The 14,894-nt window shown below is 44.3% G+C and overlaps 1 protein-coding gene across 2 annotated transcripts in view; it reads left to right on the forward strand.

Moving 5' to 3' along the window:
- Window positions 1–14,681, forward strand: part of TUNAR (TCL1 upstream neural differentiation-associated RNA) — a 55,498-nt gene extending 40,817 nt beyond the window's left edge. For both annotated transcript variants that reach the window (XM_059915846.1, XM_059915845.1), the window contains one exon: window positions 12,145–14,681. In XM_059915846.1, the coding sequence (XP_059771829.1) occupies window positions 12,184–12,330 (147 nt within the window). In that variant the 5' untranslated portion in view covers window positions 12,145–12,183 and the 3' untranslated portion in view covers window positions 12,331–14,681. The remainder of the gene's footprint in view (window positions 1–12,144) is intronic.
- The last annotated feature ends 213 nt before the right edge of the window (window positions 14,682–14,894 follow it).

The raw sequence follows: 14,894 nt of genomic DNA on the forward strand, positions 1-14,894 counted from the left end.
GATTTCCTGAGGCCTCAGAAGGCAAGGATCGAGGCTTCACTGTGGAATGTTGGCAGAGCTGGCGTCCACCTGGCCCAAACATTTCATCTTGGAGATCAAGTTACCAACTTTTACTTACTGTTGTCTGCTTTTAGGAGCTAAATGGGTTTTTTAGTTTATTATGGAGTATCTGCTATATAAATAGTGTGTATGTATAGTTGAGATAATAAACATGAAATGAATTTCCATGTACCTGTTGCACGGTGCACTGAATAAATTCCAGCACTCTCTGAGTGGTTTACAAGAGCCCCTGTCTGGCCTCTTCTTCCCCCCACGGCGTCAGCTCTCACCACACTCACCGTGATGCTTCATCGGCCAGCCTCTGTGTGCAGCCTTCCACACATTCATGGTTTTTTTGCACCTGTCAATCTCCTAACACCTAGTTTTCTCCTACTACGGGCCAAGTTAGTCCTGCTAGCCTTTTAGGTCTCAGCTTAGCTCCTTCCCATCTTCCCTCCCAAGTAAATCAGGACTCCCCCATTCTGTGCCCCCCGCCCCGCCCCCCGCCATGCCCTGGCCTCACATCACAATAGTGATGTTTGTGTTTTCCCCTCCTTGGGTCATGAGGTGCTTGGGGGCCAAAGGCTTTGCCTTGCATTGGGGCATGCCCGTTGCTCTATGTGGATGCTCAGGGCATACTCATGGGAAGTCTGGCCTTCAGGTTCCCCAGGGGATGCTGTGTTTCTTTTTTTTTAAAGGAATTCCTTTATTTTTATTATTTATTTATTTATTTTTAGCTGTGTTGGGTCTTCGTTTCTGTGCGAGGGCTTTCTCTAGTTGTTGCGAGTGGGGGCCACTCTTCATCGTGGTGCGCGGGCCTCTCACTATCGCGGCCTCTCTTGTTGCGGAGCACAGGCTCCAGACACGCAGGCTCAGTAGTTGTGGCTTACGGGCCCAGTTGCTCCGCGGCATGTGGGATCTTCCCAGACCAGGGCTCGAACCCGCGTCCCCTGCACCGGCAGGCAGATTCTCAACCACTGCGCCACCAGGGAAGCCCGGGGATGCTGTGATTTAAGTGACCACTGAGGCCTCTTCTCCAGGGAGAAGTCGTTCCTTCCTTAATTCTCAAGCATCATCCAGTGGATTTGTCACCCAGCGTTTCTGAATTTCCAGGCAGAGGCTCATCCTTGTTAAATAGAATTGGAATGAAATTTCCTCACCCCACGATATCTAACTGTCCCAGAGATGCAGAAATTAGGAACTACAGTTGAGCCAGAGCCACTCCTGAGAAGGCAGTCAGCGAGTCATGGAAAGAATTTGGATGAAATAGTCCCTTCACTCCTTGTCTTCAATGTGTGGTACCTTTCATCATGTCAGGGAGCACAGATTTAGTCCCAAGACTGGCATTATTTTGAAAAATGAGTTTCTACTAGAATTAAAGGGTACTGAAGCCAATTCCATTCAGCCTGAATATCTCTGTTGTAATAGCAATGCTGTCAGAACCTTTATCATTTGTCTTCTCACACACACCCACGCCCCTTTCCCAGCTGGAATTCCAGCCCCTTCCCTCCTTCCTTGCCCCCAGCAGAGAGATACTGTCACAGAGGTGGCTGCTTGCCCACCAGCATCAAATGCTTTGTCCTTGTCACCTGGGTGGTAAGTTTCCCTAAGGGTTGTAGAAAGACAGAAGCACTTGGAGTCTTCATGGTTTTATTTACGTATACATGTGTTTTGAGTATAAAAGGGAATATAAAAGTAAAATAACATAATCAACTACATTACAGAAAATTCCCAAATATTCTTCCTCATGCATTTTTTTCCTATACTAGTGAGGTTTTAAAACTATTATTTGCAATCCTAAGTAGACCTGAATTTTAATGCCCTGTGTTTTCCCCTTCTCCTAGCCTGGGCATCTGCCTTTAGGCCACTTGGTCTTTTCATCATCATTTTTAACTGCTGTGCAATGTTTCCGTGGGTCATAATCCTGTGGGTTTTTTCATTTCTTATTGGCTATTGATCGCCAAGTGGCAGATGAAGGAAGGTCTGTGACTCAATAAAAGGCTCTGAGAAATTGGTGTAGAGAAGGAGACCCTAGAAGTGAGTCGAGGGGACAGAGGGGGCCAGGACCCAGCGTGGGTCCCTAGGACTGCATCTCTCAGCCACGTCCTCCTCTGGCAAGGTCACTGGCCTGGTAGACCTAGAAGTCCTAACTGGACATCCTGGCATCTTATAGAAAAGATGGAGAAACACGGGCAGGAGGAGAAGGCAAACAGCTGCTGATGCTAATGAATGAATTAGCGCTAACCTGGAAACCTGGTCGAAAACTGGGAAGTGAGTCATCTAGGCAATAGCACGGAGGGTGTGCACCTCCAGTTTTTGGATGGTCTGAAGCTGGCGGAGAATGACTGGTTGGGGAGAAGAGGTCATCTAGGAGCCAAGATGCTGAAACGTAATGCAGTCCTAATACTCAGTCCTGGCTTGGGTTCAAAACACTCAACTTCCCTCTAACAGGAAGTGAGGTCCACGTGGCTTTGCAGCATCACGAATCCGCAGCACGGTGCGGTGGCCCCACAGCCAGCGTGGTTCTGGGCAGCATTAATGGGTGTGCTGCCTCAGAATGAGGAAGGAGATAGCCCTGGCCCATCTGGGCTGGGAAAACCTTTCCTGGAGTAATGCTTTTCTTGTAAATGCTGGGATTTTAGGATGTGCCTTTCCAAGAGAAGGATCATGATTAGGAGGGACTGTGTAAACAAGCGGGGGACGGGGGGTGCTTAGCTGGAGAAAAGGGGGCTCATTGGGGCATGAGCACGAGCCTCGATCACCATCAACATCATCATCATTTAACCATAGTCGTTGCCAGTCCTTGAGCTAGGCAGTTCACAACCGTCCTATTTAATCCTACAAGCTGAGTATTACCCCCACTCTACAGATAAGGAAACTGAGTCTGAGAGAGGTGAAGCAGCTTGCCCAAGTCACCCAGCTGGTAAACCACGGAGCCGAGATTGGATGTCAGATGTATTTGAGGCCAGAGTTGTCATTTCTTCCCACTGAGTATCAGTTTTTCAAAACCTGAGGTGTTGCCTTGCAGAAGATGACAAGGACTTATTTTTGCTGGTTCCTAGTGATGGAAGTAGTTTCACGGGGTGGGAGCTACAGCGAGAATATTTTATTCTAAAGCAAAGAAGAACTTTCCTGACTGAGCTGTCAGCAGGTAGAATAAGCTGTCCTGACAGGTGGTAAATTCCAGAGTGACAAGAGGGATTCAAGTCGAGGCCCTGTGAACACTTAGTGGAGTTCTTCTAGGGGGAATTCAAAGGTCAAATGAGGAAGCAAACAAAATAAACTTGAATGACACTTCTGTACGAGTGAAGGGTCTTTGTTTGTAAACAGCAGGTATTGGTAAGAAACGGGTTCTGCCTTAAGCAAAAACACACTATTTTTGCAGGAATTTGAGGTAATTCATGGGATGGAAGGAAATGGTGAACCCAACTTTAAAAAATGAACTTATCTACAAAACAGAAATAGAGTTACAGATGTAGAAAATAAACTTATGGTTACTGGGGGGAAAAGGAGGGGAGGGATAAATTGGGAGATTGGGGTTGACATATACAGTAAGTCCTCTTCATACGAACCTTCAAGTTGCGAACTTTCAAAGATTCGAATGTGCGTTCGTGTGTCCAATACGTTAGTTAGTTCACGTGTCTGGCGTACACTGTCACGTGCGTGCATCCTCTACATGTGGTTGTGCTTTTGTGTACTTTACCGTACAGTACTGTATAGAGTACAGTAGTACAGTATCTTTATTTCAAGCCCAGGACGTCTGGAAGCAAGTATAAAAGCAGTGGTGATGTAGCTGATACTACTGTACTTTTCAAGGTACTGTACTGTAAGAATGTTTTCTTTATTTTTGTGGGGTTTTTTAATGTATTATTTGTGTGAAAAGTATTATAAACCTATTACAGTACAGTACTATATAGCCGATTGTGTTAGTTGGGTACCTAGGCTAACTTTGTTGGACTTAACGAACAAATTGGACTTACAAACGTGCTCTCGGAACGGAACTCGTTCATATGTATGAGACTTGCTGTGCACACTACTATATGTAAAATAGATAACTAATAAGGACCTTCTGTATAGCACAGGGAACTCTACTCAATACTCTGTAATGGCCTATATGGGAAAAAAGTCTAAAAAAGAGTGGATATATGTATATGTATAACTGATTCATTTTGCTGTACAGCAGAAACTAACACAGCACTGTAAATCAACTCTACTCCAATAAAAATTAAAAACAAAAAAAAAAAGGCCAGAAGTCAGGCTGGCTCCAGGCCCCCAGGCGGCAGCAGTTAGTAGAATCTCATTCCGTGCCGTGGCCACGATGGTCAGCATCTAGGGTTGCCCCACCTTCTATCACCCCACCAAAGACTGAGTTCCAGAGAAAGCCTCAAATGGGCTTAGCCTGGTTCCAGGCCCATCTCCTTGGTACCTTGATTGACAGCGTCCATTGAGAGGTTAACTTTCCAGAGGGAAAGTGACACACTGATGCTGAAGGAAGGGCACGGGCGCTGGGCGTGTGCACTGCACAGCGACCTGGGTACCTGGCCGCCCTGAGCCGCTGTGTCTCCAGGAACCACACTGAGCCCTGACTTGTGTTCAGGGCTCTCCCTGCCGGCCCAGCAGCCTCTACACCCAGGCCATACCCAGCACCCTAGACGCACGGGGCTGATTGTCCAAGACATACTAAGTAGGCCAACTACTAAAAACTCTCAAGTGTGTTTATCGGAAGCAGCCCAGCGGAGGACCAGTTTGCTGAGAGCCGTGTCCAAAACCGCGTTGTCCATCGCGCTCTAGGGATGCTCTGCCTTTGCAGAGAGGGTGGCCCCCTTCCTGCCTACAGAGCACAGGGTTCCTCTTGGCACTTAGCATGACACTCAATACCCCTAGTCTTTAGAACCCTGTGGATCTTTTTTTTAAAGTCATCTTAATAAATTATAAATTTGTTTTTATTGTAAGCGTTGTTTTATTATTGAGTATTCAGTTGAAATAATTATTTATTCATTAATTGATGTATGAATTATTGGATAGATAACAAAAGCCTATTTAGAAAATATAAGGTATAAAGAACAATCACCCATGTACCCACCACCCCACTTAAGAAATATTACCAGTACCTCAAGGGTTCCCGGAACACCCCATCCTGATCCCATCCACTTCCCCTCTGCACTTAGTAGTAATTGCTCCCCTGGCTTTTGGGTTTATTATTCTCTCGCTTTTCTTTGTAATTTTATCACACTTACATCTCTAAACAACACATTGTTAGGTTTTCCCCGTTTCTGAACTTCATACAAATGGAAACATCCTTTATGTAGTTTTTGGCGACACATTTTTTTCATGCAACATTGTATTCGTGATTCATTCTTGCAGGCTGCAGCATTTCATTCCTTTGCACGCCATGTAGAATTCCAGTGTATGGGTAGATGACAGGCCGCCATGGATGGACATTTGTGTGGTTTCCAGCATGTCGCTAACACTGACATTGCTGTTGGTCAACATTCTTGGCTGCATACCCTGGGACAGCGGTGCAGGTGTATCCAGGTGTGTGCCCGCAGGTGGGATGGTGGTCACCAGGGTCTGAGTATGTTCATCTTTATAAGATGATAGTATCCTGGTTTCCAAAGTGACAGAGACCAAGTTGTACTCCTGCAGCTGGTGTATAAGAGTCCCTTTTGCTTTACAGCCTTGTGAGTATTGAGTGGTGATCTCGAATTTTTTAGCTCTTGTCGATCTGATGGCTGTTGCATGGTAACTCATTGTGTTTTAGTTTGTGTTTCTCTGCTTACTGAAGTTTAGCTTCTTTGTGGTTATTTATTCTTTTGAGAAGTGCCTGGACATGGTTTTTGCCCAGTTTTCTACTGGAAATGTATCATTTTCATACTGACTTGACACTAACATGATATGTATGATATATATAGTGTATATAGCATACATATGATAGACACATAGTACATACACACACACACATATATTCCAGATTGTCGCTTAACTCTATTTTTTATGACATTTTTTGATAAACAGAAGTAGTAAATTTGATGTTACTGAATTCATTAATATTTTCCTTTATAGTTTGAGATTTTATATCTTCTTTTTCCCTCTTTTATTACCATCATTTATTTAACCAATCCTTGTTGTGCATTATGATTGTTTCTTTTTTTTTCAATCTATTATACAAATCAGTATGGCAAATATGCATATGCATAGATCTTGGTTTTTTTTTAACATCTCTATTGCAGTATAATTGCTTTACAATGGTGTGTTAGTTTCTGCTTTACAACAAAATGAATGAGCTATACATATACATATATCCTGCTGGAATAATTGAGTATCTATATGGAAAAATAAAGTCAAACCAGTATTTCACCACTTCCGGTTGGATTATAGACAACCGTGAAAAGGAAAACTTAAGAACTTTTGTAAGACAACTCTTATAAGCTCCGCATGGGGAGCTTTTATGTCTTATTAAGGTATCCTTCTCTACACCAAAGTCATAAAGATATTCATTATATTGTCTTATAAAAGTTTTTGGGCTTCCCTGGTGGCGGAGTGGTTGAGAATCTGCCTGCCAATGCAGGGGACACGGGTTCGAGCCCTGGTCCGGGAAGATCCCACATGCCACGGAGCAACTAAGCCCATGAGCCACAACTGCTGAGCCTGCGCGTCTGGAGCCTGTGCTCCGCAACAAGAGAGGCCGCGATAGTGAGAGGCCCGCGCACCGCGATGAAGAGTGGCCCCCGCTCGCCGCAACTAGAGAAAGCCCTCGCGCAGAAACGAAGACCCAACGCAGCCAAAAATAAATAAATAAAGGAGTTCCTTTAAAAAAAAAAAAGTTCTTAAATTTTCCTTTTCACGGTTGCCTATAATCCAACTGGAAGTGATGAAATACTGGTTTGATTTTATTTACTTTTCCGTATGGATACTCAGTTATTCCAGCGCTGTTTATCCAAAGGCGCATTTTCCCCCACTGATGAGCAGTGTCCATGTATGTGTAGATCCACTTCCGTTCTTTTATCTTATTTGTCTAAAGGTTGACTACTAAAGCTGTAGAGTAATTTGTGATGTCTTATAAAGCAAGTTCCCCTACCTTATTCTTCTTTAGTAAATAATTTGGCTATTATTATCTCTTTGTACTTTGATATACATTTTAGAATCAGCCTGCCAAGTAGCACCAAAGACCCTGTAGAAATTTTGACTGCAGTAAATCTATATGGGTCACCTTAGGAAGAACTCATGTTTTCCGGATATTGAATCTCACACTCCTTGAAGATGTATATCTACCTTTTTACGTAGATGTACCTTTATGTCTGTTTGTAAACTACTCTTAATTTTCTTTATAAAGATTTTACACATTTACACATTGTTGTTAGATTTATTTCTAGATAATTTATATTTCAGCTATTATTGCAGATGCTCTCTTTTTAAAATAAACATCTTTATTGAGATATGATCTACAAACCACAAAATTCACCTTTTCAAAGTGTACAATTCAGTGGTTTTAGTATATTCACAGAGTTGGGCAACCATCACCAAAATCTAAGTTTAGAACATTTTTATCACCCCCAAAAGAAACACCTTTCCCGTTAGCAGTTAATTCCCACTACCCCCTGGCAGGAAGGAATGAGTGAGTGAGTGAATGGATGAATTTATACCTGTGTAGCAGGCTTCATGTCAGACATTGCCCGGCCCCAGCCTTTGCTTTCTGTTTTATTTTGGTTTTATTTTCCCCTCCCATCTCTATCACTGGTCTGGTTTCCAAGCTAATCTCCAACCTCTTTCATTCTCCTCCACTCCCTGGCCAGACAACTTTTCCCAAAGAAAACAATGTTCCAACCACTTCTTTGCGAGGAAGCCCCCTGTAGCTCCCATGGGAATCTAGCTGCACTCCCAACACGGTTTCTCTGGGGAAATTCAGGCTGATAACTCAAGCACCTCGGAAGCAAACTCTGGAGATGCAACTCTTTTGTGAGTCAGAGAAGACGTCTTCTGGGCTCTTGGTTTGCTGCAGAGACCTCAGAAAGTAAACACAGTCGACCTGATTATTCTCTTCCACTTCCTCCTAAGTCAGAGATATTTCGGGTTAACTCAGGGAAGAGGCTAAATTCAGCCATGAAACCAAGCAGCCTCCATGACGGGCACTTTGTTTTGCTTGAGTGACTGCAGTGATGGGTCTTTGGTTTTAAGGGCAGCACTCATTGTGTCTCTTTAGACCGACCTTGGTGATCTTTTCCCTGCCCTGCAAAGATGGGCAGGGGGGGATGCCAGATCCCTCTGCAGTACCCACTCATTCATTCAGCATGCTTTACCCAAATGCCTGGTCTCTGCCAAGCTCTGTGCTTAAGAGGTGGAGATCCAAAAGCTTGCCCTCTCAGGGCTTGAAGTCTAGCTAAGGAAACTCCAAGAAACAAGAGACCCATGAAACAGATAACTGGTGCTTGGGTAGATGTCTGCCCAGGGCAGAGAAAGGAGTGGATGTACCTATGCCTTCCTGTGACTTCATGCAAAGGCTAGGCCATGGAATCACCAAAATAAAAGAAGGGACCAATCTAGCACTCACAAACAAGCAAGCAGATACAAGCACTGTCACATGCATACCCTATATCCCAGCAATTCTTCTCTTGGATGTATGCAGCCAATAGGAAATTGCACACACATAAATTTTACATCGAAAGAAAGCATTGCAAACAAATATTGAACTCTAGTTAATACATGCATGCTGCAGTATCTAAGGGGAAGTGTAATTATATTCGAAGTCTACCTTGAAATATACCCCCCAAAAGATGGACGGATGGATGCATGGATAGGTGTCTGATAAAGCAAGTATAGTTACATGCTAATGGTGAAATTTAGTTGCTGAGTGTATGGGTACTCACTATAAATTGTTTTTAGACTTTGCTGTGTGTTGAAAATTTTCATTTAAAACATTGGGGAAAATGCATACGTGTGTTTGCCAACAGAAATGTACAAGAATGTTCATAGCAGCATAATGGCTTCAAACTGAAAGCAACCCAAATGCCCATCAGCAGTAAAATAAATGCAGAAATATGTGAGTCTGTTTATATAATGGGATACTGTTCACACTGAGAATGAGCCACAGCTACACACAACATGGGTGAATCTCACCAACCATAACGTTGGGGGAGAAGAGAGTCAAAAGAGGACATGCTGTATGGTTCTATTTCTATAAAATTCATAAACAGGCAAAACTAGCCTAGGATGTTAGAAGTCAGGATGATGGCTTTGAGAAGAAGGAAGAAAGAGATTGTGAGTGGAATAGGGGGCCATAGCGCCTCCTGGGGTACTGGAAGGTTCTGTTTCTTGATCTTGGTGACAGCTAACAGACATGAACACTTATCAAGCTGTACACTTAAAGTCTGTGCACTTTTCTTTATGTGTATTATACATCATTAAAAACTGTACTAGGGAGAAAAAGAAAGACAAATAGTTCCAGTTAGAAGGTTTGCCTAGCCAAAGCTTTTTTTTTTTTTATTTTAAAAGCAATTTTAATTAGAAATTACATCCTACATACAGGAGTTATTCCAAGAAGTTTCATTTCATTGTCTAGGACAGAGTGGATAGCTCTGAAAAGATGAAGTCTGGCTCCTATCACTTCAGGGGGGTAGGAACCCCCTCTGAGCCTACCAAGTAAACCAAAGTTGTGAAGGAAATGAAACTTCCCGTTAAGACATTCATTTGTTCATACATTCCTGTTGCATTAATTCCCCTAGTCTTCACTGATTGTCTGTCTCTCCTCCACACAGACATCTATCCACATACACTGTGTTCCGAATCCAGACTTGATCCACAAGGCATGACCTGGCCCTTTCAGGGGTTCCCGTGCCCAGAGGAAGAGACATGCAGACATTTCACTTTGCAGCCACACTCCTCACCTTCCCGGACTCCTTTTTGTGATTCTTCTCACATATTTGTCCTGAGATATCCTCTGACTCCTGAATTGATTAGTCAGGGTTCTCCAGAGAAACAGAACCAATAAGAGATACATAGATACATAGATAGCAGAAAGATGATAGATATATATATAGATAGATAATAGGGAGGTAGGTAGATAGATAACAGATAGAAGGATGATAGATATATAGCTAGATAATAGATACCTAGATAGATAACAGAAGGATGATAGATGGATATATAGATAGTTGATAGATAGGTAGATAATAGATGATAGATAGATAGATAGATAGAGGTTTATTATAAGAAATTGGCTTATGTCATTATGGAGACCAGCAAGTCTCAGGATCTGCAGGGTGAGTCAGCAACCAGGAGACACAGGAGAACTGATGGTTTCCTTTCAGTCTGAAGGCCTGCAGGCTCAAGACCTGGGAAGAACCTAGGTTTCAGTTTGGATTCGAAAGCGGGAAAAAGCTGATGTCCCACCTCAAAGGCAGTCAGGCAGGAGGAGTTCCCTCTTCTTACTCAGCCCTTTTCTGCTATTCAGGCCTTCAACTGATGAGGTGAGGCCCACCCACACTGGGGAGGGCAATCTGCTTTACTCAGTCTACCAATTCAAATGTTAATCTCATCCAGAAACACCCTCACAGACACACCCAGAATCATGTCTGGTAAATGCCTTGGCACCCTGTGACCCAGTCAGGTTGACATATAAAATTAACTGTCACAACTCTAGAGCATGAATAGCCTTCCAGCTCTAAAGACACAGCTCTCCATTGGAAGAGACGCAGCCAGGGGCCCTGGCCTGGTCTGTGTCACATCCCATCAAACAGACAAGCTGTCAATACCTCACCTACATTGGTCATTTCTTACATATTGTTTGGATTAGTAATCAGTGGAAAAGAAGGCTTCAGCTGCCCACTATGCCCCCTGGATGGCCACATTTATTATTTTAAAGAATAAAAAGAAAAGATTTTAGTTATTGCAACATATATCATACATTCCAGAGAATCTCTGAAACAGTTGAAAGGATAAGGATAAAAATGAACCCCTGTGTACCCCCCATCCAGCCTAAAAAATGGAAAATGACCAGTATATTGAAGGCCTTTGGTGCTCCTCCCAATGGCTTTCCACTCTGTCCTTACCTATAAGAAGCCACTCTCCTGAATTTTGCGTTAATCATTCTCTTGTTTTTTAAAAACATCAAAGTGTATGTCTCTAAATATATAGGTTTGGTTTGGCCTGTTTTGAGCCTTTATGAATTGACACATGCTGTGTGTATCCTGTGCAACATGCTTTTTCACACTACCTGAAGTGTTGGGGCCTCATGCACGCCGTCACGTGCAGCCTCAGTGCATATAATATTCTTTTTTGTGGACATGCCCATTGTATGGGCCATGTGTTGGTCTCTTCAACTCTTGATGCCTGTTTGGGTAACTTCCGGTCCTCTTCTGTCACATATGAAGCTCACAGAAGTGTTCCTGTCCCCGTCTCCAGGTGCACAGGTGCAGGGGTTTCTCTAGGGTGGGCATCTAGGAGATCAGGTGCTCAGCCCAGTTGTAGAATATATGTCTCTTCGCTTCTCTAGGTAATGCCAAGGAACTTTCCAGAATGATTATACCAATTTATGCTCCTGCTGGAGGTGATGCAGGTTCCTTATGATGTTCTCCCCACCTCCTTTCCATCCAGTCTGGTCTCAGTTAATCACCTTCCCTAGGTGCAGTCACCCCTGCTCACAGGGCAGCCGGTGCTTAGAGCACGGTGTGACTGTGACACCCTCCTACACACTTCGTGCATATGCCGGACAGCACTTTTCTAGGGTGGGATCCGATATGTGAACGTGTGTCAAATTGCCGTCGCTGTGGGAGAGCCCACATGTTTCAGTCAGACTACTGTGCAGCTGTCTGCTTCAAGGAAAAGGGCTAAAACAAAACCTCAGTAGAGTGGGTGGCGCCCAGCCTGGACTCCAGGGCTGATCTCTTTATGCCAGTGTCAGGACATTCATCCTTGAAATTGATCAGTCATGCTCTGCCATTTCTCCACGGCCAAGAGCAATGGGTCCCAAGATTGGCTCCATGGGAGATATTTCACCCCCACCTGAGATCTAGTCCCCAGACAGGAAATCACTGCCCTGCCCAATCTGCCTGGCTACGGAGAGGATGCTTATAAACCATCATCTTTTGTGCTGCTTCTTTCCAATTACAGGTTAGCCTGGGGAGGAAGATAAAGACATTTGCAACCAAGATGGTAATCACGAGTGGCAATGATGAAGACAGAGGAGGCCAAGAAAAAGAGAGCAAAGAAGAGAGTGTCTTGGCAATGCTGGGGATTATCGGGACCATTCTGAACCTCGTCGTCATCATATTTGTATACATATACACCACTCTGTGAATGGCCCAGAGGGTCCTCAGGCCTTGGCGTGGCCAAAAGACGGGAGTCCTGTGCGTCTGCAGGTCAGTGACGGGACACTGCGCAAACAAGCAGCGTTGACCTACACACACCGTTCAATCAAATGTACCTTCGAACTTGATAAAGGGTCACCAAAATAAACCGATCAGACACTAAAGCACAATGAATCCAACAAAACTCATTCACACAGCAAGGAACTCAACGTCGTCGGCAGGGGACCCGAAAGAACGCTTGGAAGACTCGCCTCTGACGCCGTCTGGGAGCGGATGGGTGCAGAGATTCATTATCCCAGGTCGCTGACGGATGTCACATGTTCGAAAAGAGGAACAGGGCGGACGCAGCTCACAGTGGACGCAGCTCACGGTGTGTCTCCCAGGACACGCAGTTCCTCCTTAACTCGATGAGCTATTTGGTACAAAAAACCACAGGGACAATCCTTTGACAAGCATCCCATTCATCAAAAGTGTCTATTTGATACCGGGGAGATAACTTATTTTTCTTTTTTCATTGGCTTGACGTGTGTATCTGTTCATATCAAGGTTTATAAATATATATTTTTAATAAATGTGCTCTATTTTTCAGCATGAACCGAATATTTGGAGAGGCGCTCCTGGATCCATGGAGCTTTCTTTGGTTTTACCTGCTTAAACCCCTAGACTGCAGATGTTCTGTTGTGTAATCACTCTGGTCCTAATTCTCTCATCTTGTATTGTTTACCTTCTCTCTCCCTCTAGCTCTTCTCGGTCTGGAGGACGTCTTTCCGTAATACCAGCCGTGATCTTGGTTGGTGCATGTTTTAAGATTGTCTGTTGTTATATCGGAGATATAAAATGATCGTGGGCATGTGGACCTCGGATGCACCATATCCTTACTGAGAATTATGCATGAGCAAGGGCTGAGTGATAGATCAGCTTTAAAAATTTTTTTACAAGGACTACCATGGAGGAAGAGCGAGGCTACATCTGCAGATCAACTCTAGGATGGAGTATTCAGCTTCTCACTGGCAACATTATTATTTCATTCTTGTGACCATTTGTTGAGCACATTTGATTTTAATGGCCACATACTATGAAAGATGGGAAGGACAAGGGGGAGAGCTCAGCTTTAGGTGCATAATTCCTTCCTTAGTGAGCCGCCTGGGATCCTTTCCAAAGTAGGTGGGGCGTAAATGGCACATGGAATCCCCACTGTAGGAGCTCACCTGGGTGTTTCAGGCTGTGAGGACACCCCTGAGACAGGTGACTTTTTCAAGGGCACTAGAAGGGTATGCAACGATCACCCTAAAAGATTGCTGCATTTCTTAAAGGTCCTGGTTTACACCCACATGAAGCTACTTCCTCCCTGGCAGGAACAGTTGAATAAATGTGAATTTGCCCTGTTCTGCTCCCCGAAATGGGCCTTTCACTGGCTGCAGCGGCACGGCCTTAAAAAAAGAGGGTTAGAATTCCTTCTGCTAGTGTCAGCCTTGCCCGTGGGCAAAAGAAGCAGCAGTCTGCCTAGTTGGATTCGAATGATGCCCAGGAGATCTCCACCGCCAGATCTCTCCATCCGTCTGTTGTGGTGTCTGAAATTCTACCGTTAGAGAGTCATTTCTTGGACTCTGCTAGGGACCAGGCCCTTTTATAAAGCAAATGCCCTGAGCACCTGGCTCCCATCAGGTGTCTTCTCTTCCCCACCAGAAGAAACAAAGTTGATGTGCATTCAGGGAACACATGTGCCAGGCGCTGTGCCAGACCCTATATTCCTTTAAGTCACTGAATCTTCCCAGTAAGTGAGCTAGGGAGTCTTTATCCCACATTATAGAAGAAGAAAGGAGAGCTCAGAGAGATTGGGAAGCTTCCCTGAGATCAGGTGGCTTCTAGTGGTGAGTCAGGATGCAAAGCCCCGATCTGTCTGATTCCCTAGCCCAGTGAGGGTCGGTCAAATGCTGGGAAAAGAGGGAATGGAGAGGTGGGGATGGTCCAGGAAAGGGCCCTTGGGGGTCAGATGCAAACCAATGGCTTTGCTGAGGGCAGTTCTGCACCCCTCCATCCCTCCCTCATAAAAATAAACAACCCCTGGGAACTCCTTGCACCCTGGCAGAATGTCATACATGTAAGGACGAGGGCCAAGAGGCTGGTTAGAAATATAATGGACTATCAGGGGAGGGAGCCGTCTCACAGGTTCTGTGTGGTTCTAGGAAGACTGTATAAGAATTCTTAACAGTGAACGGAGTAAACAATAAAGGTGCAATGGAAAAAAAAAAAAAAAAAAAACTACCGACGTCCTTTTTCCCCCTGCAGCGTCCTGGTATTTTTCAAACTCCGTGTCATTCCTTTACCTATACATATTTTTGTTTCATTAAAAAAAAAAAGCACACAAAACTGAAGGTGACTCTGTTCAACTGAAACTGTTTCGTTTGGACTGTAGAAGCCCTAGTGAGTTTTCAAGTGTACTAATTTGAAATTTATTGAGGGGAAGAACTGCCTTTCCAATCATCTCAACAGCTCCCCGGTGGTTCTTCTAGATTGTCCTAAGCCACAGCCTGGAAATAAAGCTGCCCGTTC

This window comes from Balaenoptera ricei, chromosome 2 (assembly GCF_028023285.1).
Source record: "Balaenoptera ricei isolate mBalRic1 chromosome 2, mBalRic1.hap2, whole genome shotgun sequence".
In the NCBI taxonomy this organism is placed as follows: domain Eukaryota; kingdom Metazoa; phylum Chordata; class Mammalia; order Artiodactyla; family Balaenopteridae; genus Balaenoptera; species Balaenoptera ricei.